Source organism: Aquarana catesbeiana, unplaced genomic scaffold, assembly GCF_042186555.1.
Source record: "Aquarana catesbeiana isolate 2022-GZ unplaced genomic scaffold, ASM4218655v1 unanchor233, whole genome shotgun sequence".
In the NCBI taxonomy this organism is placed as follows: Eukaryota; Metazoa; Chordata; class Amphibia; order Anura; family Ranidae; genus Aquarana; species Aquarana catesbeiana.
The window spans coordinates 786201-808722 of record NW_027362661.1 but is presented as its reverse complement, the minus strand read 5'-3'; the positions used below and the strand labels follow the sequence as shown (position 1 = coordinate 808722).

The 22522-nt window shown below is 45.8% G+C and overlaps 2 protein-coding genes across 4 annotated transcripts in view; one reads left to right on the top strand and one right to left on the bottom strand.

The window, feature by feature from the left end:
- Positions 1-22522, bottom strand: part of LOC141121843 (uncharacterized) — a 215238-nt gene that overhangs the window by 90711 nt on the left and 102005 nt on the right. The gene's annotated exons all lie outside the window — the stretch shown is intronic.
- The window catches only part of LOC141121817 (uncharacterized), a 116437-nt gene that overhangs the window by 69056 nt on the left and 24859 nt on the right, over positions 1-22522 (top strand). Inside the window, exon 15 of the mRNA XM_073611533.1 lies at positions 1683-2714. Within this exon, the coding sequence (XP_073467634.1) occupies positions 1683-2714 (1032 nt within the window). The remainder of the gene's footprint in view (positions 1-1682; positions 2715-22522) is intronic.

The following is a 22522-nucleotide window of genomic DNA, read 5'->3' as shown; positions in this document are numbered from 1 at the left end:
GTTGCCAGTAGGTGTCACTGGTACCACAGGACAGTGTGAGAATAACAACTAAGCTGTAATGAATATTCTTTTTCCAGAAATAGCTGGTTCCTGCCACTGTGCATTCTGGGAAGGGGTATTTATTGGCCAGATGCCATGTGCTTTAGTCATTCCTTACCTCGTGGCCCTCCAGGCCTGAGGCTACGGTGCTGCTAGCTCTGCAAGTAGGCCCAGAAGCCTGTCTGGGGCCTACTACTTCTGAGGTAGTCCTTAGGCTGTCTTGTCTGAATGGAAGAAGCCGAGCCAAGCTGAGGAGATCCAGGGGGGGACCCTTGCTAAAGAGAGAGCCAGGAGGAAGGCTGGTCTCTCAGAAGGGCCTGGTAACTCGTTTGGAGGAAGCACCTACATCTAACTACCCTCACAGTACCGCCAAATGGCTTAAAGGTTCTGGTACTGTGGAGCTGTTCTACAATCCAATCAAGGTAACACATTCCTGGCTGCTAAGTTTGTGAGAGAGATTTATCCAGGCATCTACTGGCTGCTAAGTTTGTGAGAGAGATTTATCCAGGCATCTACTGGCTGCTAAGTTTGTGAGAGAGATTTATCCAGGCATCTACTGGCTGCTAAGTTTGTGAGAGAGATTTATCCAGGCATCTACTGGCTGCTAAGTCTGTGAGAGAGGCTTATCCAGACATCGTACTGGTTGCGAGGTCTATGTGAGAGACCTACCCAGGTATTCAAGATCTGCTGAAAGAAAGCTGCACTTTGTCTTTTGATTCAAGGAGTCTGTAAGTGATCTGCTAAAAAGGGTATCTGAAACGTCCCCTTAACCTCTTTTCTACAACCTTTCTCAAGTTATAATTAAAGCATTGAAAGATACCTAAAGTGACTGGCGCCCACATTTGTTTTAACTTCCTATTATAGCCATGGACTCAGCCCTGGGGTGAATGTAAGTCCGCTCCCTGTATCTGGAGGTACCCTCTTTGCTCCCAGTATACCCAGGTGCTAAATGTACATTACATACTCCTGACCACTGCACTATGTACATTACATACTTCTGATGCTTTAGAATCCTAACTTTTGTATCCTATATAATAAGTTGTACATTACATACGCCTGACTTCTTTTGCACCCATTTCCTACCAGCTGGACATTTTATATCTGATGATTTGATTGGAGAAAAGACTTTTACATGTTGATAATATTGTGATAACATCCTCAAACTTTGGAACCTTAAACAGAAAGTGATAATGAGGGAGGAGTCAATAACCCAATGATGGTGGTCTTCAGGATCAGTCTAGTCTTCATCTTGTTTGTTCTCTCCCCATCCTCACTCTCTGACTTCTGGTGGGGCTCAGCCTTGCTGTTATTCATGACTAAATCATGGACTAAGTAAGGAAGTGCAGTACTTCTTGTGTTGGGAACATGGCAATGAGTGATAGAGGGGGTGGGGACACTCGTCCTATAATCCCCTCATCACTGTCACTCCTATAAAAGACAGTTCTCATTCTTTCCTCACTCTCTGACTAAGGTCCATGAATAAAGAAATGAACTGGTAGGAGATCAGAGGACCCATTTACTAGTTACCTTGAGGGTGGAATTGTAAGATCCTCAGAGACAAAGCTGCCTGATGTGGGTGGAGTCCTGGTTTAGGGGAACCAATCTGCTCATGTCTAGTAATAATCTTTTTATTCCTATTTTAGTAGATGGACGGGAGATGAGGAAAACCTCAGAGGATTGTCTCACTTTGTCTCCAGACTGTAAAGTAGAAGACGAGGACATCACACAGTATAGTCCAGGAGAAAACCCGACTACCTCAAATGTCCATCCGGCACCACACAGTGTAGATGGACCATCGTATTCCTCTTATCCTGAGGAACCTCAGACTGTGAGGGACAGTGCCGTCCTTCCAACAGATAAGAGGTTTGCCTGTACTGAGTGCGGAAAGTGTTTCCGTTATAAATGCCATCTTAATGAACATGTTAGATCTCACACAGGGGAGAAGCCGTATTCCTGTCCTGAGTGCGGAAATTGTTTTTCACGGAAGTCCAGTCTTCACACACATCAGAGATCTCACACAGGAGAGAAGCCATATTCCTGTCCTGAGTGCGGGAAATCTTTTTCACTGAAGTCCCATCTTTACACACATCAGAGAACTCACACGGGGGAGAAGCCACATTCCTGTCCTGAGTGCAGGAAAGATTTTTCACAGAAGTCCCATCTTTACACACATCAGAGATCTCACACAGGGGAGAAGCCGCATTCCTGTCCTGAGTGCGGGAAATGTTTTTCAGAGAAGTCCAGTCTTTGCGACCATCAGAGATCTCACACAGGGGAGAAGCCGCATTCCTGTCCTGAGTGTGGGAAATGTTTTTCACAAAAGTCACATCTTTACAAACATCAGAGATCTCACACCGGGGAGAAGCCGCATTCCTGTCCTGAGTGTGGGAAATGTTTTTCACAGAAGTCCCATCTTTATAAACATCAGAGATCTCACACCGGGGAGAAGCCGTATTCCTGTCCTGAGTGCGGGAAATGTTTTTCACAGACGTCCCATCTTTACACACATCAGAGATCTCACACAGGGGAGAAGCCGCATTCCTGTCCTGAGTGCGGGAAATGTTTTTCAGAGAAGTCCAATCTTTACAAACATCAGAGATCTCACACAGGGGAGAAGCCGTATTCCTGTCCTGGGTGCGGGAAATGTTTTTCAGATAAGTCCAATCTTTACAGACATCAGAGATCTCACACAGGGGAGAAGCCGTATTCCTGTCCTGAGTGAGGGAATTGTTTCTCACTGAAGTCCTGTCTTCTTGTACATCAGGGATCCCACACAACCCTTGATGTGTATTAGTGCCTTGAGTGGGGGAAATGACTTCTATATGAATGTTGCTGGGCATCACAGCTCTCATGTTGGGAAGAAGCACACCCTGATATACACCTCAGATATACTCCATGGCTGATCGTCATCATGTAAGAAACAGTTCTTACATGATGAAGACATATATGTCATTTCCGCTAGTTAGAACGCAAATGGCATACCTGCATGCTTTTTGATTTGGGCAAAGTGTTTTTATTATGTTTTATGCCGATGCCTCTTATGGAATAAAGGGATGTTTTATACTATGCAATGAGGAGCCCCTTCTTGTTAGCTTTTAAACACATGACCAATCGTTGGAGTTTATCGGGCCGTGGACCAGTCTCCCTTTAGAAAGCACACTTCCATTGGTATCTACGCTTGATCTGATAACCTGTAATAGGTGCCGATCTTCTCTGATCGATCATTGGATCATATCGGGATGTGGACCAGTCTCCGTTCAAAAGGAATACTTCCATTGGTGTCTGCGCCTGGTTTGACTACCTGTAACGGGTGTCAACTCCCCCTGGTGAGTAGATTGTTTTCCTGGTGGTGGTGGAAGACGTTTTCTCACCCAGATCGCGTTTTCTCTTCCCAACACTCACATTGATAAAGGATTCATGGAGACTTCATTTGATTTCAAATTTCTTTGGAAATTATATGGACATTTATTTTAGTGTTTTAGCATATATGTTTTTTATGAAAAAACACATATGATTTTTTTACATTTTTTTGTATGTATATTTGAGTACTTAGAGTGCGGTATGAAATTTATTTGATTTCTTCAACACTCCTTGTCCCTTATCATAATCTCCTTATCCCTTATGAAATCTCATTGTTCCTCATCTACCAGAGAGCTCAGCAGCTGTGTGGGAGTTCATTGAAAACTACAAGCCGACATCGGCAAAGGACAGAACTCTGTGAATGAATGGCACGGCCGCGCTCTTTTCATAAAGTGACAGCCGGTATGGGGAACTTCTCCCCGCACTGCTGTCACACAGAGGACTCGGATCGCTGAGCGGCTGCAGGAACATGTAACATCTTCCCAAAGGTGAAATTCTCCTTTAAACCTTTCACTGCCAGAGACATTTTTGCATTTTTTTTGCCCACATGTTTAACTCCTTCAATACCAGACACTTTCACCCCCTCCTGCCCAGGTCAATTTTCATCTTTCAGCACTCTCAGGTTTTGAATGGCAATTGCATGGTCATGTAACACTGTATCTACATGAGATTTTTATCTTTTTTCCCCCTACACATAAAACTTTCTTTTGGTGGTATTTGATCATCACTGAAGTTTTTATTTTTTGTGCTAAAAATAAAAAAAGAACATTTCTTTGTTTCTGTTATAAAATTTCCTAAATAAGTAAGTTTTCCCCTTCACTGATGAGGAGGCACTAATGGGTACTGATGGGTGGCACTGATGAGGTGGTACTGACAAGCATCTCTAATAGGCACTGATTGGCATCCCTGATGGGCACTGATTGGCATCACTGGTGGTCATCACTGATGGGCCTGCACTGAAAATTAATGCTGAATATTAGCACAGATCTCCCCCGTCAGGAGAGCCGCTGATCTTCTCTCCTCTACTCGCACCTTGTCAGCATGAATAAAGGAAAGCCGATAACCGGGACTTCCTGGTAATGGCGTGATTAGCTTTGATTGGACACAGGTGATCATATGGTAAAGAGCCTACGTCATAGGCTCTTTACTGAGATTGGAGATGCGGTGTGTCAGAGCAACACACCGATCGCCGCGCGCCTGAGCGGCTTATTCTTCTGGAGGTCATATGACATCCACTCAGGATAATGTAACCCCAGCCTGGCCGTCATTCTACTATAGGCATTCTATGCATTGAGGTGAAAAACTTGCATTCTATGCATTGAGGTGAAAAACCTTTTGTAGTGCAGCAGCCCCCCAGTGCACTGTTTTACTTACCTGAACCCTCTTTTTCTCATGCCAGGGACAAGCACACCAGCTCTAGCCGGCGTTTCGTGTCCTGATTGGCTAGATTGATATCAGCGCAGCCATTGGCTCCCGCTTTTGTCAATCAAATCCAATGACGCGGGGGGCGGGGTCGAGTCCGGCATTTGTTTTTGTGAACGCAAATGCTGGACTCGGGAGCGTGCCTGCAAGGTAACCCCCTCGGGAGAGCGCTTCCCCTAGGGGGTTATCCGATGCGTGGAGGAGCCGCGAGAGTTGGCGGGGGACCCTAGAAGAGGATGTTCGGGGCCACTCTGTGCAAAACGAGCTGCACAGTGGAGTATGATATGTTTGTTATTTTAAAAAAAACAAAAAAAAAAACGATCCTTTACAATCACTTTGATTACCCAATTTGTGGTAAAATATAAGATGAGGTTGCACTGAGTGAAATGGTGACAGACTTCAGTACCCTATATTCTCTACAGGCAACATTTTAAAAGCCCCCTATAGGTCATCAGTAGGGATGAGCCAAACACCCCCTGGTTCAGTTTGCAGCAGAACATGCGAACATGCAAAAAGTTTGTTCGAACACGCGAACACTGTTAAAGCCTATGGGACAGGAACGTGAAAAAACAAAAGTGCTAATTTTAAAGGCTTATATGCAAGTTATTGCCATAAAAAGTGTTTGGGGACCCGGTTCCTGCCCCAGGGGACATGGATCAATGCAAAAAAAAGTTTTAAAAACTACCGTCTTTTCAGGAGCAGTGATTTTAACAATGCTTAAAATGAAACAATAAAAAAGAAATATTCCTTTAAATATCGTGCCTGGGGGTGTCTATAGTATGCTTGTAAAGTGGCGCAGTTTTTCCGTGTTTAGAACAATAACACGGCAAAATGACATTTCTAAAGGAAAAAAAAGTCATTGAAAACTGCTTGCGGCTGTAATGTATTGTCGGGTCCCGGCAATATAGATGAAAATCATTGAGAAAAACGGCATGGGTTCCCCCCCTCCTCGGCCCATTACCAGGCTCTTTGGGTCTGTTATAGGTATTAAGGGGAACACCGCACCCAAATTAAAAAAAAAATGGTTTGGGGGCCCCCAGGCACTATATACTCTAAACAGAAGTATATATACTATACGGCCTGCCCTATATACTATATAGAAAATTGGGCCTTAGGTGTTGGTGGTACCAGAACACTGCAAGCCCTCACAGTTACTCTTGGTGAGCGCAGGAACGGGCCCTGTTGTGAAATACTATATCAAAAATTGTAATCACATGCCCCTGTTAAACAGGGGCTGAAAAATTGGGCCTTTGGTGCTGGTGGTGGTGGTGCCACCACACTGTAACCCCTCACAGATACTCTTGTTGGGTGCAGGAACCAAAAATATTGTTGGAAGCTAGCATCATCAAGATTGAGGAGGAATAGCATAGTCACTCAGCATAGGCAGTCTTCAAGGGATCCCACATCCATAGAAAAATCAATCAGTTACATCAGCATCAGGTGCTTGATAGCTGCTGATATAAGACTGGTTCATTTTTATGAATGTGAGCCTATTAACGGCGTCTGTGGACAGGCGCACTCTATGATCTATTACAAACCCTCCAGCAGCACTGAATGTGTGTTCAGAAAGAATGCTGGATGCAGGACAGGCCATTAGCTCAATCGCATATTGAGCAAGTTCTGGCCAGTGGTCCATCCTCAAGACCCAGTAACCCAGTGGATGGTCTGTTGGAAAAGTCTCCAAGTCTGCTCTTGCCCCTAGATATTCCTGCACCATGTAATGCAGACGCTGGCGATGGTTGCTTGAACCGATCAGACCTTGACGCTGAGGCCTGAAAAATTGTCTAAAGGCATCGATCAGCCGGCCACCTTCTCCACTGCTCTTCCTCTGACTGAACGAAGCCTCAGCAACACGTTGTCCAGCACCAGGAAATTGTAACCTCCCAGAGTGTAAGGGCTTACCTTGGTTGGAGTCCATAGTGCAGAGATGTATGCTCACCCTTGCAAATACACACAGCCCACGGTAACTAGGTAAAAGGCTGCCTGGGCTGTGAATCTGAGCACGGGGGCTTGACAGGGAATTTACCAAAGGATTGTTGAAGTGAAGCCGCCGTAGTCAGGGGATTCCAGAAGTCAGAGTTAACGAGGAACAGAGCCAGGGTCAGAAGCCAGGGTCAGTCTTGGAACACCAAAACTTGAAAACAAGAACACAGGAAAACAGGAACCTTTGGCAATACAAGAGACAATGAACTGACCCAGCCCTCGGGGAGGCGGTGTTTTATACCCAGCTGATTTGATAAACTGTCTCAGCTGAACAATGAGTGACAGGTGTTAATTGCAAAGCAAGATCCAGAGTATAGCCCTCAGTGCTGCAAGCAGGACAAGACATAGTTGGAAACCACGCTGAATAATGAGCTGAGGTGTGGCTCAGGGACAATACAGCAGGACCAGTACACAGAAAGTCCTGGGTTCAAAACCTCCTTGAGCCACCTGGGGGGTGGCCACGCCTGGCCATTTGCATGGCATGGTAGGAACCGTGACACAGGGTCTGGAAATGCATTGCACAAACCTTTTTTCAAGGCCTCCTGAAGATGTTTCATCCTCTGCTCCATCTGCAAAGGCAGGATGAGTTCTGCAACCTTACCCTTGTAATGTGGATCAAGAAGGGTTGCCAGCCAGTAATGATCCCTCTCCTTGATACCACAAATCCTAAGGTCCTTTCACAGGCTTTCCAGGATCAGGGAGGCCATGCAGCATAAGTTTGCAGATGCATTTGATTCTGGGTCAGGAAGGATCACCTAATCCGTAAAACAACCTCCTCCCAGCCACATACAACTCCTCTGGATAAAGGAGGCCTTGAGAGGTAAGGAAGTCCTCCTCTTCCTCCCGCTGTTCTGCCTCAAGTGCCCTGTCCATTATTCCACGAACAGGAAGACAAGAGGGACAGTATCAACTGATGCATTTATTGTCGCTGCTCACCATCTTCGTGGCCTCCTCAAATGACAAGACAGTGCATGCATCAGTGATACTGTCCCTCTTGTCTTCCTGTTGGGTGTTTGGTGTGCTCATGTACCTTTAAGAAGGGGTAGGCTCTCCTTCAGTCCACCTGCCCTCATTTATCCATCAGAATGCATGTGCCTCCACTGTGGGGACACTTATATTTTAGTGTTAGGACTACAGATACCAGGGTGCCGTGACGAGGCTCTGTGGCTTACGCATGGGTTTGCAAATGCGTGCGGACTAAACCCCTGTTTTTAAGGCATAGTGTTAGACAGGTTAATTCGGTTGTCTGCGAGCTGGTTGGTAAGTAGGCTTGGGTTTTTTCCTGGGCATTCCCCAGGCTTTGTTGTTACCTCCTCAAATGGTGACAGGACAGTGCATGCATCTTTGATCAATAGCCACTGGCGTGGCAAAAAAAAGCCAAGCTCCCCTGACCCTGTCCTGGTGCCATACTAACACAGGTACTCAGTGATGGCCCTCTGCTGCGAGTGCAGCCGCTGCAGCATTGCCAACGTTGAGTTCCACCTGGTGGGCATGTCACAAATGAGGCGGTTGGTGGGCAGGTTGCATTCCCTTTGAATGTCAGCCAGCCAAGCACTGGCATTGTATGACCGGCGGAAATGACCACAGACTTTTCTGGCCTGCCTCAGGAGATCATGTAAGCCTGGGTCCCTGTTTAAGAACCGCTGCACCACCAAATCCAACATGTGTGCCAAACTTGGGACATGGGTCAAGTGTCCCCGTCGGAGGTTGGTGCAATTGTCGCATACAACCATTCCAGGCTGAAGCTGGCATGGCGTCAACCACCTCTGAGCCTGCCCCTGCAGAGCTGACAGAATCTCTGCCCCAGTGTGGCTCCTGTCCCCTAAGCAGACCAACTCAAGCACCACATGGCATCTTTTTGCCTGAGTGCTTGCGTAGGCCCTTGAACGCTTATGGAGCACTGCTGGTTTAGAGGAGAAATCTGCAGGAGGCCATAGAGGAAGAAGAAGAGGAGGGGGTGGAGGAAAGAGCTGTGGCAGAATCACCACTAGCATTTTGGAGGCATGGTGGCGGAACAAGCCCCAACAATACTGAACTGAACCCTATCCTGTATCCTTCCCAGCTGCCAACAGAGTTACCAAGTGCGCCGTGAAGGAAAGGTAACATCCCTGCCCATGCCTGCTAGACCATGAGTCAGCAGTAATATGCACCTTACTGCTGACCGCCATGTCCAACAAGGCCAAAATATTGCCTTCCACATACCGGTAGAGAGCCGGAATGGCCTTCCATGAAAAGAAATGGCATTTTGTAACCTGCCACTGAGGTACAGCACATTTCACAAATTCACGAAAGGGGGCAGAGTCTACAGCTGAAAAGGCAACAGTTGCAGTGCTAGCAATTTGGCCAATCTAGCATTCAGACGCTGAGCATGTGGATGGCTGTGACTGAATTCCTTTTTACGATTTAGCAACTGGGGTAGGGAAATTTGCCTGCTAACATCAGATGGAGGTGTACTGATAACAGATTGGCTGCAAGTAATTGGGACACCTATTGCAATACCTTCATTCCTCTGTGCAGGTTTTTGAGAGGATTGGAGGTATAGTGGGGTTGGAGATCCCAGATGATGAGCAAGGAGAAGTCCGCCTTTTTCTTTGATGTGGTTTTTTCAAGTGCTGTTGCCAACAGACTGCATGGGAGGTCGTCATATGTCTGGTCAAGCATGTGGTGCCCAAGTGGCTGCTGTTCTGGCCACGCTTGATCCGCTTCAGACATAGGTTGCAAACAGCAACGGTGCGATCTGCTGCACACGTGTCAAAAAAAGCCCAAACCAAGGAACTTTTCAAAATCAGTGGGGAGTCAGCAGTGCCCTGCACCTGCGGAGCTCTGTGGTGTGATGCAGTAGGGTGTCTGCCCTTAAGCTGCCCCCTAGAGGACATCCTGCCTCATTGGAGTTGTGCCTCCTCCTCCTCCTCTCTTCTATCAGCCACCCAAGTAGAGTCAGTGACCTCATAATCCCCTCCCTCCTCATCACTGGAGCAAACTTGGCAGTATGCTGCGGCTGGGGGAACATGACTGTCAGTTTCTTGTCCTTCTTGGGCACCCCCTCTCTCTAAGCTCATGTTACTCCCTTCCTCAACTTGGGAATCAACATCGGAGCCTTCTAATCGCTGCGTATCCTCCAGCAGCATGTACCCGACACTGTGGTCGAATAGTTTGGGGGACTCCTCCGTGCATGATGGTGGGCCTACAGAAGGAGTGACTGCGGACAAAGTGGAATAGGCCACTTTGGCAGCTGCATTGGAATGCAAACTACTCTGAGTCTGGGTGAAAGAGGATGAGGAGAATGAGGACGGCTTTGTTATCCACTCTACCAACTCTTCTGCATGTTGTGGCTCAATAAGACAGCCAGCAACAGAAAAAAAAGGACAAGCGTGCCCCACAAACACCTGTAGAGGATGCACCGTGTCCACGACCAGCACTGTTAACTGTAGACACAGAGCCTGCTTACCCTCTTTTAGTGGCCTGTGAGCGTCTGCCTCTTCTTGGTGGCCTTCCGGACATGATGTATATTTTGGTTTGCAACACCACACCGCATTTCACTGTATTGTATACTGTGTACACCATCAGAAGTGCAGTAGCAACTGCTCTACGGCTGCACTGTATTGTGTAATGTGTACACCACCAGAAAAGTAGTAGCAACTGCACTAAGGCTGCACTGTATTGTGTACACCACCAAAAGTGTAGTAGCAACTGCACTATGGCTGCACTGTATTGTGTACTGTGTACACCACCAGAAAAGTAGTAGCAACTGCACTGTATTGTGTACTGTGTACACCACCAGAAAAGTAGCAGCAACTGCACTATGGCTGCACTGTATTGTGTACTGTGTACACCACCAGAAAAGTAGTAGCAACTGCACTACAGCTGCACTATACTGTGTACACCACCAGAAGTGTAGTAGCAACTGCACTACGGCTTCACTGTATTGTGTACTGTGTACACCACCAGAAAAGTAGTAGCAACTGCACTACGGCTGCACTGTATTGTGTACTGTGTACACCACCAGAAAAGTAGTAGCAACTGCACTATGGCTGCACTGTATTGTGTACTGTGTACACCACCAGAAAAGTAATAGCAACTGCACTATGGCTGCACTGTATTGTGTACTCTGTACACCACAAGAGGTGTAGTAGCAACTGCACTACGGCTGCACTGTATTGTTTACTGTGTACACCACCAGAAAAGTAGTAGCAACTGCACTACGGCTGCACTGTATTGTGTACACCACCAGAAGTGTAGTAGCAACTGCACTACGGCTGTACTGTATTGAGTACTGTGTACACCACCAGAAAAGTAGTAGCAACTGCACTAAGGCTGCACTGTATTATGTACTGTATACACCACCGGAAAAGTAATAGCAACTGCACTGCGGCTAAACTGTATTGTGTACACCAGAAGTGTAGTAGCAACTGCACTACCGCTGCACTGTATTGTGTACTGTGTATACCACCAGAATTGTAGTAGCAACTGCACTACCGCTGCACTGTATTGTGTACACCACCAGAAGTGTAGTAGCAACTGCACTGTATTGTGTACTGTGTACACCACCTGAAAAGTAGTAGCAACTGCACTACGGCTGCACTGTATTGTGTAATGTGTACACCATCAGAAGTGCAGTAGCAACTGCTCCACGGCTGCACTGTATTGTGTAATGTGTACACCACCAGAAAAGTAGTAGCAACTGCACTACGGCTGCACTGTATTGTGTACACCACCAAAAGTGTAGTAGCAACTGCACTATAGCTGCACTGTATTGTGTACTGTGTACACCACCAGAAAAGTAGTAGCAACTGCACTGTATTGTGTACTGTGTACACCACCAGAAAAGTAGTAGCAACTGCACTATGGCTGCACTTTATTGTGTACTGTGTACACCACCAGAAAAGTAGTAGCAACTGCACTACGGTTGCACTGTATTGTGTACACCACCAGAAAAGTAGTAGCAACTGCACTATGGCTGCACTGTATTGTGTACTGTGTACACCACAAGAAGTGTAGTAGCAACTGCACTACAGATGCACTGTATTGTGTACTGTGTACACCACCAGAAAAGTAGTAGCAACTGCACTACGGCTGCACTGTACTGTGTACACCACCAGAAGCGTAGTAGCAACTGCACTACAGCTGTACTGTATTGTGTACGGTATACACCACCAGAAAAGTAGTAGCAACTGCACTACGGCTGCACTGTATTGTGTACACCACCAGAAGTGTAGTAGCAACTACACTACGTCTGCACTGTATTGTGTACACCACCAGAAGTGTAGTAGCAACTGCACTACGGCTGCACTGTATTGTGTACTGTGTACACCACCAGAAAAGTAGTAGCAACTGCACTAAGGCTGCACTGTATTGTGTACACCACCAGAAGTGTAGTAGCAACTGCACTACGGCTGCACTGTATTGTGTACACCACCAGAAGTGTAGTAGCAACTGCACTATGGCTGCACTGTATTGTGTAATGTGTACACCAACAGAAAAGTAGAAGCAACTGCACTATGGTTGCACTGTACTGTGTACATCACCAGAAGTGTAGTAGCAACGGCACTATGGCTGCACTGTACTGTGTACTGTGTACACCACCGGAAAATTAGTAGCAACTGCACTATGGCTGCATTGTATTATGTACTGTGTACACCACCAGAAGTGTAGTAGCAACTGCACTACGGCTGTACTGTATTGTGTACTGTGTACAGCACCAGAAAAGTAGTAGCAACTGCACTACGGCTGTACTGTATTGTGTACTGTGTACAGCACCAGAAAAGTAGTAGCAACTGCACTACCGCTGCACTGTATTGTGTACACCACCAGAAGTGTAGTAGCAACTGCACTACGGCTGCACTGTATTGTGTACACCACCAGAAGTGTAGTAGCAACTGTACTACGGCTGCACTGTATTGTGTAATGTGTACACCACCAGAAAAGTAGAAGCAACTGCACTATGGTTGCACTGTACTGTGTACACCACCAGAAGTGTAGTAGCAACTGCACTACGGCTGCACTGTATTGTGTACTGTGTACACCACCACAAAAGTAGTAGCAACTGCACTACTGCTGCACTTTATTGTGTACACCACCAGAAGTGTAGTAGCAACTGCACTATGGCTGTACTGTATTGTGTACTGTGTACACCACCGGAAAATTAGTAGCAACTGCACTACGGCTACATTGTATTATGTACTGTGTACACCACCAGAAAAGTAGTAGCAACAGTACACTACGGAATGCACTGTAGATATAGGCTACACACTGGATGCTGCAGAGTATATATATATATATATATATATATATATATATATATATATATATAATTTATATTAGACTGTCTGTATATATACAGTATCTCACAAAAGTGAGTACACCCCTCACATTTTTGTAAATATTTTATTCTATCTTTTCATGTGAGAACACTGAAGAAATGACACTTTGCTACAATGTAAAGTAGTGAGTGTACAGCTTGTATAACAGTGTAAATTTGCTGTCCCCTCAAAATAACTCAACACACAGCCAATAATGTCTAAACCCTTGGCAGGTGTGTATATGTGGGGGTGGGGCCTCATTTTTTTTGGAGGGGATTTCATCACATAGAGCAGCTTTTTTCAACCAGGGTGCCTTGAGGTTTCCTTGGCAAAATGCCTAAAAATTTTCCCAAAATTGTATACAAGCCGGAGGGTGGATGAAGCCTTTTAGTTACACAAAGCCTCAGGTTTTCATTGTACACTATTACAACCTTCTAGCTGCCAACCTCCTAATGACCAATAACATCATGAGCTGATAAGGAAGATGTCAGTTGCCTGAATATCATCCTTGTGTGACCCTCCCCTGCCTTTCTCCATCAGCTTTGGGGTCTCATTAGGTGAGTGATGGAGAAAAACTGAGGGAGAAGAGAAACACTAGAATACTAGTCAGTACCAGTTTACACATAAATAATCACAAATACACTAAAATATGTAGATACATTCATATATAAAGTGCAAATTCATGTATTCATAAAATATTTTGTACTCAGTATAGTGTTCTCTGCAAGTCCACTGCTTCCACTTTGCATCTACTTCAATGAACGTATTTTTCTAAAAAAAAAAAAAAAAGTCCACCAATCAATGAAAAGTTGATAAGGTGTAAAGTTCTCGGTGCTCCAAACTGTGCCAGCTGTAGTGTAGCCACGCCTTCTTCCACCTCTTACACACGTGATGGTGAGGGCGCCCCCTTAGTAGTGCTTCCCCACTCACCAGAGCAATATGACTCCCAGCTTTTCATCTACCAGAGTCACCAACATCCTTCACACTCTCCTCACCTCCGATGGCAAAGGAACTGGATCCTCCTCGCTCACTCCTGCAAGTCTGCTGAGCTTTCTGTCAGTCTCCCTCCTAGACTCCGCCTCCTCCGACCACTGTTCCAGCAGGAGCTCCGCCTCTTCATACACACTCAGAGCTCCGCCTCTTCATACACACTCAGAGATCGGCCTCTTCATACACACACAGGGCTCCGCCCCTTCATACACACTCAGAGCTCCGCCTCTTCATACACACTCAGAGCTCCGCCTCTTCATACACACTCAGGGCTCCGCCTCTTCATACACACTCAGAGCTCCGCCTCTTCATACACACTCAGAGCTCCGCCTCTTCATACACACTCAGGGCTCCGCCTCTTCATACACACTCAGAGATCCGCCTCTTCATACACACACAGGGCTCCGCCTCTTCATACACACTCAGGGCTCCGCCTCTTCATACACACTCAGAGCTCCGCCTCTTCATACACACTCAGAGCTCCGCCTCTTCATACACACTCAGAGCTCCGCCTCTTCATACACACTCAGGGCTCCGCCTCTTCATACACACTCACAGCTCCGCCTCTTCATACACACTCAGAGCTCCGCCTCTTCATACACACACAGGGCTCCGCCTCTTCATACACACTCAGGGCTCCGCCTCTTCATACACACTCAGAGCTCCGCCTCTTCATACATACTCAGAGCTCCGCCTCTTCATACACACTCAGAGCTCCACCTCTTCATACATACTCAGAGCTCCGCCTCTTCATATGCACTCAGAGCTCCGCCTCTTCATACGCACTCAGAGCTCCTCCTCTTCATACACACTCAGAGCTCCTCCTCTTCATACACACTCATGGCTCCATCTCTTCATACACACTCAGAGCTCCGCCTCTTCATACACACTCAGAGCTCCGCCTCTTCATACACACTCAGAGCTCCGCCTCTTCATACACACTCAGAGCTCCGCCTCTTCATACACACTCAGGGAGGAGAGAAAGGGGAAGGATATACAGTACATATACACACACAGCACAAGGCCGTGTTCACACTACGAGATGTTTCTCAAGCTGCAGTTCCTCTGAGCTCCACAAGGTGGTGATCTCACTTCTACCCAGACAGGAAGTCTCTATGGAATACAGACAGGAAGTGATGTCAGGTACTGACAGACATTCCATTTGGAAGGAAGTAGAGAGAAGACACTACAGGATTTGGCGGCAGAGGAGGTAATATGTAGATTAACCCCTTAAGGGGGATCAGTTGATGATTAATATATTTTGCTTCCAAAATTGGCCATACATGGTTCAGTTTTATTGTTCAGCCAGCGGGATGAGAGGAAAAAACTGAAGTGATTCCCCCATCCACACATTGGAGGGGGATGGGGGAATCCTCCCTGCTGCACTATTGTATTCTGACAATGGGGGGCGCTCCTCCGCTCTCAGAATACACAGATCAGTGATGAAGCTATTGGCTGCAGCCGCTGATGGAGTGACTTTTATCCGGCAGTGACCACACATGGATGGAAATGTGACCGATCCCTGCTGAACCAGCTGAATTTCCATGCATCTATGGTCACCATAAGTGACTTCCTCCCCTCCCCCTCATCTCCTTCATTATGTAAGTCATACTGAGATAATCTCCCATTGGCTGAGCAATATTCTCATTTGTCTCTGAGCTCTTCTCTGAGGTGTCGGACTTCTCTCCCCACAATGTACCTTCCAGGTACTTCCCACACCTCCCTCTCTTTCCCACTGTTCTTTCGAAATGCACTGCATTCGTCTTTTCTCTCCGGCTTGTCTGAGGGTCGCAGTCATTTATCGGCCTCCTGGACCAGTGTCACGCTTTCTGGATGACTTCTCTGCATGGCTACCCTACTTTCTATCATCCGAAGTGCCTGCCATCATCCTAGGTGACTTTAACATTCCAATCAATGTTAATAATGCTACCACTTCTAAGCTACTCAACCTAACCTCCTCTTTTAACCTAACACAATGAACACAAACCACCACTCACTCCAACGGCAACACTCTCAACCTTGTACTCTCCCATCGCTGTACTCCCTGCAATCTCTCTAACGCACCCTTTCCTCTCTCTGATCACAACCTTATCCGTTTCACACTCTCCTTGTCTCCTACATCCCATGCTGCCAACCCACAAACCACTACCCGCATGAACCTTCGCAACCTCAAACCTTCCCTTCTTCACTCTGCTACTGATGGCCTTTATGACAAAATCGCACCCCTGTCCTGCCCAGACCAAACCACTTCCATCTACAACACCGCCTTGTCATCCTCCCTATACGTACTTGCTCCTCTTTCTACACACAGAACCAGGCCCCATCTGCCACAACCCTGGCAAACAGACAACACCAGAAGTCTCAAGAGACACAGCCGTGCTAAATCTAAATCCCTGCAAGATTTTACCCTCTACAAATCTGCCCTTCTCAAATACAACTCCTGCCTCCACACTGCTAAACAAACCTATTACAACACTCTCATCAAAACCCTCTCATCCAAACCTCGTCAACTCTTTTCTACCCTTAATTCCTTACTTCACCCCCCACTGCCCCCACCCACCAACTTGCTTACCGCTCAACATATTGCCAACCACTTCAATAGCAAATTCAACACAATTCGCAAGGAGATATCCAGCATTCAAATTCCTCCCCTACCCAACATATCAGGTCCAACACCACACTCAATACTCTTCTCCTTTTGCCCAGTTACCACAGAAGAAGTTGATAAACTCCTCTCCATGGCCCACCTCACTACCTGTCCCCTCTCAATTACTGTGCCCACCTTCCCACTCTATCCTCAACTCCCTAACCCACATCTTCAACCTCTCCCTCTCCTTCGGCACCTTTCCTTCCCCGCTCAAACATGCACTGGTTACCCCCATACTCAAAAAACCCTCACTAGACCCCACCTGTTTAAATAACTTAAGACCCATCTCCCTGCTCCCGTTTGCCTCCAAGCTCATTGAACGCCTTGTTCATGACCAAATGGTTCGCTACCTCATGGACAACAACCTTCTCGATCCCCTACAGTCTGGCTCCCGCCCACAACATTCTACTGAAACTGCCCTACTAAAACTCACCAATGACCTAATAACTGCCAAAACCGATGGCCACTACTCCATACTCATACTTTTAGACCTCTCTGCTGCCTTTGACACAGTTGACCACCTGCTCCTCCTCAGCAAATTACACTCCCTTGGCCTCCGTGAATCTGCATTATCCTGGTTCTCCTCCTACCTATCTCAGCGCACTTTCAGTGTCACTTACAACTCCATCTCCTCCACTCCCCTTCCTCTTTCTGTTGGGGTACCCCAAGGCTCCGTCCTTGGGTCCCTCCTATTGTTGCTCTATACCTCTTCCCTGGGCCAGTTGATAACCTCCCATGGCTTCCAATACCACCTCTATGCCGATGACACACAGATCTATCTCTCCACTCCTCAACTCACCCCCTCTATCTCCTCACGGATCTCAAACTTGCTGAATGACATATCGGCATGGATGTCACACCACTTCCTCAAACTTAATCTTTCTAAAACTGAGCTTGTTATATTTCCTCCTTCACGGTCCCCCTCCTGTGACTTCACCATTAATATCAACAACACAACCATTGGTCCCTCCACACATGCCAGGGTCCTGGGTGTAATCCTTGACTCTGACCTCTCCTTTAGCCCCCATATCCAATCACTGGCTAAATCCTGATGCCTTAACTTCTGCAACATCTCCAGAATTCGACCCTTCCTGACTAATGACACCACAAAGCAACTTATTCACTCCTTGATTATTTCCCGCCTCGACTACTGCAACTCTCTCCTTAATGGCCTACCCTTAAGCAGGCTATCCCCCCTTCAGTCTATTATGAATGCTGCTGCTAGACTAATACACCTCACTAATCGATCCGTGACTGCCGCCCCTCTCTGCCAATCTCTTCACTGGCTTCCCCTACCCCACCGTGTAAAAGTCAAAATGCTAACCATAACATACAAGGCCATTCACAACATCGCCCCCATCTACATCACCAACCTCATCTGCAGATATTGTCCCCTCCGCTCTTCCCAGGACCTCCTGCTCTCTAGCTCCCTTGTTACCTCCTCCCATGCTCACCTTCAGGACTTCTCCAGAGCCTCTCCCCTCCTCTGGAATTCCCTGCCCCAGTATGTCCGATCAGCCTCTACCCTGTCCACCTTTAGGAGATCCCTGAGAACTCATTTATTCAGGGAAGCCTATCCCACACCCACATAACTGTCCCTGAGCCACCCCCATCAAATCATTCTTTGCAGCTATTACCTTTTGTACCACCACCCCCTCCCTTTAGAATGTAAGCTCTACGAGCAGGGCCCTCCTGTACCTTTTGTATTGAACTGTACTGTAATTGTGTTGTCCCCCTTATACATTGTAAAGCGCTGCGTAAACTGTTAGCGCTATATAAATCTCATATAATAATAATATTCTCATTTGTCTCTGAGCTCCTTCTTGCTATTCCTCGTCCTGCCTGTTGTTTCCTTGGATTGATTTTCTGTGTAGTGACCCCGGCTTCATCTTTTGGATGCGCTCGTCTGTTGTTTGTCCTGACCTTTATCCTGATTCCTGGATCTCCTCCTCCTCTCTCCTCCATATCCTCTTACACAGCTTTTCTCCACACCTGCAGTGATCCTGGGGGAGTGGAAACTTGGCACCAGCACACAGCGAAATCCATCCCCACCATTAGGAGCTCTGGAGAAATTTGTCTGCTATTTAGACTCCGTTCCTTCGCACGTCACCTGATCACATGAGTCACTGTCTATTTCTCCATGGAGGAGTGGGAGTATTTAGAAGGACACAAGGATCTCTACAAGGATGTCATGATGGACAATCGGCCACCCCTCACATCACCGGGTAAGAGGAGACATTATTGTAAAGGAGAGAGCAGTACGGAGGGTCCACCTAGATCCCCCATCATCTGATAAACACATAGAAACAATGTATTCAGTCAGTGTGTGTGTTTCCTACAGATGGATCCAGTAATGGGAACCCACCAGAGAGATGTCCCCGTCCTCTGCATTCCTGGGATTCCACACAGGAAGATCACACCATCCCTCATCATCATCAGGTAGATGAGGAACAATCACTGATAGGATCATTACGATCTGTACATTATCTGCATTGTTACCATTGATGTCATTTTTATTATATATTCAGAGTGGAAACCTGAGAGATTCTAAAGTTGAGGTTAAAGAAGAGATAAAAGAGGAGGATGATGAGGATGGGGTGATGGAGGAGTCAGAGTCCCTAAAAGAACACAAAGATTTGTACCAGGACAACATGGTGGAGTCATCCAGCTACCATCATCAGGTAGACGATTGACAATTATTGGTAGTTCTGATTTATACACAGCATGTTTCTTACATTGAATGTTTTATTATATATTCAGAGTGGAAACCTCGGGGATGATTATATTGATATTAAAGAAGAGTATAAAGAGGAGTATGGAGTGATGGAGGAGTTTTCAGAAAGACACAAGAATATGATGGAGCCACCTAATACCAGGAACCCACCAGAGAGATGTCCCCGTCCTCTGTATTCCCGGGATTCCACACAGGAAGGTCACACCATCCCTCACTGTTACAAGGTTGGTGGGACAGAGGTTATAAAACAGACTCATGGAGTCAATGTGTGGATTTTTTGTGTGATCTCACAATAATAAAGCGTATACATTACAGATGATATTCTCTCTCATTTTTTTGATTTAGAGTGGAGATCCAATCGATATAGAATTTGAGGTTAAAGCAGAAGAAGAAGAGAGGTATGTGAGGAATGATCAGCAGTCTATGGAGGAAGATGGAATAACGGGGACATTTATAGAGGAGGACACTCCTACAGAAATCAGAACAGGTGAGTCATTAACACTAAACACATTCCTCCACCCATACTGCTCTCTGATTGGTCCAGAGTAGGGTGGGGACTGGGTGATATCAGCCTGTAATTCCCTGGTCACTTTCCTGAGCTGTGTTCCCCATCCTGTATTCCTGTATTTCTCTTGGATAATCTTCCTTCTCTGTGTTGCAGACACAATTTATGTATCTAGACTGGATTTATGGAGATTCTGGGGTTCAGCTGGCAGCAAAATCTTGATTTCATTATATGGACCAGGAAACCTTGAATCGGCAGCACACCCACACAAAAAATAAAGTAGAATGTCTTTATTGAAACATGAATAATATAAGTAATGGATGGGTACAGGCAGGGGAAATGCAGGTAGGTTGACGCGTTTCACACTATAGAAGTGCTTTGTCAAAACCACAAGTTTAAAAAAAAAAGCCACAGTCTCTCTTATAACACATAAGTCACATGACATTCACAGTGAAAATCATCAGATTAAACTCAGCAATTGCAAACACAAACCAATAAAATCTCCTTTTGAAAAAAGATATTTTAAAAACATCGAAAAGACTTTATTCAATATAGCAACCTCAAAAAATAAAAAAGGAAAAATGATATTTCCCTTTAATCTAAAGAGGTTACACACTACATCTTGCAAACGTTCTTTAATCAATTGATTAAAGAAAGGAAGAGCCATGTAAACAGATAATTGACATGAAGTGAAATAACAATTGTTGTTGTGTGTAACCTCTTTAGATTAAAGGAAAATATAATTTTTTCAATTTTTTGTTTTTTGAGGTTGCTATATAGAATAAAATCTTTTCTGTGTTTTTGTGTTTTTAAAATATCTTTTTTTCAACAGGAGATTTTATTGGTTTGTGTTTGCAATCGCTTAATCTGATGATTTTCACCTGTGAATGTCATGTGACTTCTGTGTTATAAGAGAGACTGTGGCTTTTTGAAAAACTTGTGGTTTTGACAAAGCACTTCTATAGTGTGAAACACGTCAACCTACCTGCATTTCCCCTGCCTGTACCCATCCATTGCTTTTATTATTATTCATGTTTCAATAAAGACATTCTACTTTATTTTTTGTGTGGGTGTGCTTCCGATCCGAAGTTTCCTGTTCCATGTTTTCTGCTGCAGTGGCAGGGCGTGCGCCCCACCTCAAAGAAGAAACCTTGGCGGGTAACTGATTGTGTCACCTGTGAGCAGCGGTCTCTTTCTTTGATTTCATTATAGTTATTACTAGACTTAGGCACCTGAGGTGTGTGCTTTGGGTCTTCTGCCCCATACCCGGGTCTAGTAAGATCTCTGACAGAACAATTCTCCTGGGGTTACTTGCTCTGTTATTTGCTGGCTGTGCCGGGTGAAGGGATATGTCTGTATAGTCTCAGACCCAAGTCACTGAGTGTAGTTTCAGGAGATGGGAGGCAGCAGTGTGGGACCTCTGCAACTTGTCTCATGTAAACATTTAATCTTCCACTGATTACTGAATACCAATATTATGAGTCCTGATCCTTACACTGTATAATTTATATTGTACATTACATACTCCTGACCCCTGAAATTTATACTTTATGTTGTACATTTCATTGCCCTGACTTCTATTGCACCCATTTCCTGCCAGCTGGACATTTTATATCTGATGATTTGATTCGGAACACACACTTTTACATGTTGATAATAATGTGATAACATCCTCAAACTTTGGAACCTTAAACAGAAAGTGATAATGAGAGAGGAGTCAATAACCCAATGATGGTGGTCTTCAGGAACAGTCCAGTCTTCATCTTGGTTGTTCTCCCTCCATCCTCACTCCCTGACCTCTGGTGGGGCTCAGCCCCACTGTTATTCATGACTAAATCATGGACTATATAAGGAGGTGCAGGACTTTTTGTGTTGGGAAGATGGCAATGAGTGATAGAGGGGGTGGGGACACTCGTCCTATAATCCCCTCATCACTGTCACTCCTATAAAAGACAGTTCTCGTTTCCTCACTCTCTAAATAAGGTCCATGAATAAAGAAATGAACTGGCTTGAGATCAGAGGACACATTTACTAGTTACCTTGAGGGGGGAATTGTAAGATCCTCCAAGACAAAGCTGCCTGATCATGTCTAGTAATAATCTTTTTATTTCTATTTTAGTAGATGGACGGGAGATGAGGAAAACCTCAGAGGATTGTCTCACTTTGTCTCCAGACTGTAAAGTAGAAGATGAGGAACAGTATAGTCCAGGAGAAAACCCGGCTACCTCAAATGTCCACCCGGCACCACATAGTGTAGATGGACCATCGTATTCCTCTTATCCTGAGGAACCTCAGACTGTGAGGGACGGTGCCGTCCTTCCAACAGAGAAGAGGCTTTCCTGTACTGAGTGCGCAAAGTGTTTCCGTTTTAAATCTGATCTTAATGTGCATAAAAGATCTCACACAGGAGAAAAGCCGTATTCCTGTTCTGAGTGTGGGAAATGTTTTTCAGTGAAGTCTGATCTTTACAGACATCAGAGATCTCACACGGGGGAGAAGCCGTATTCCTGTCCTGAGTGCAGGAAACGTTTTATACAAAAATC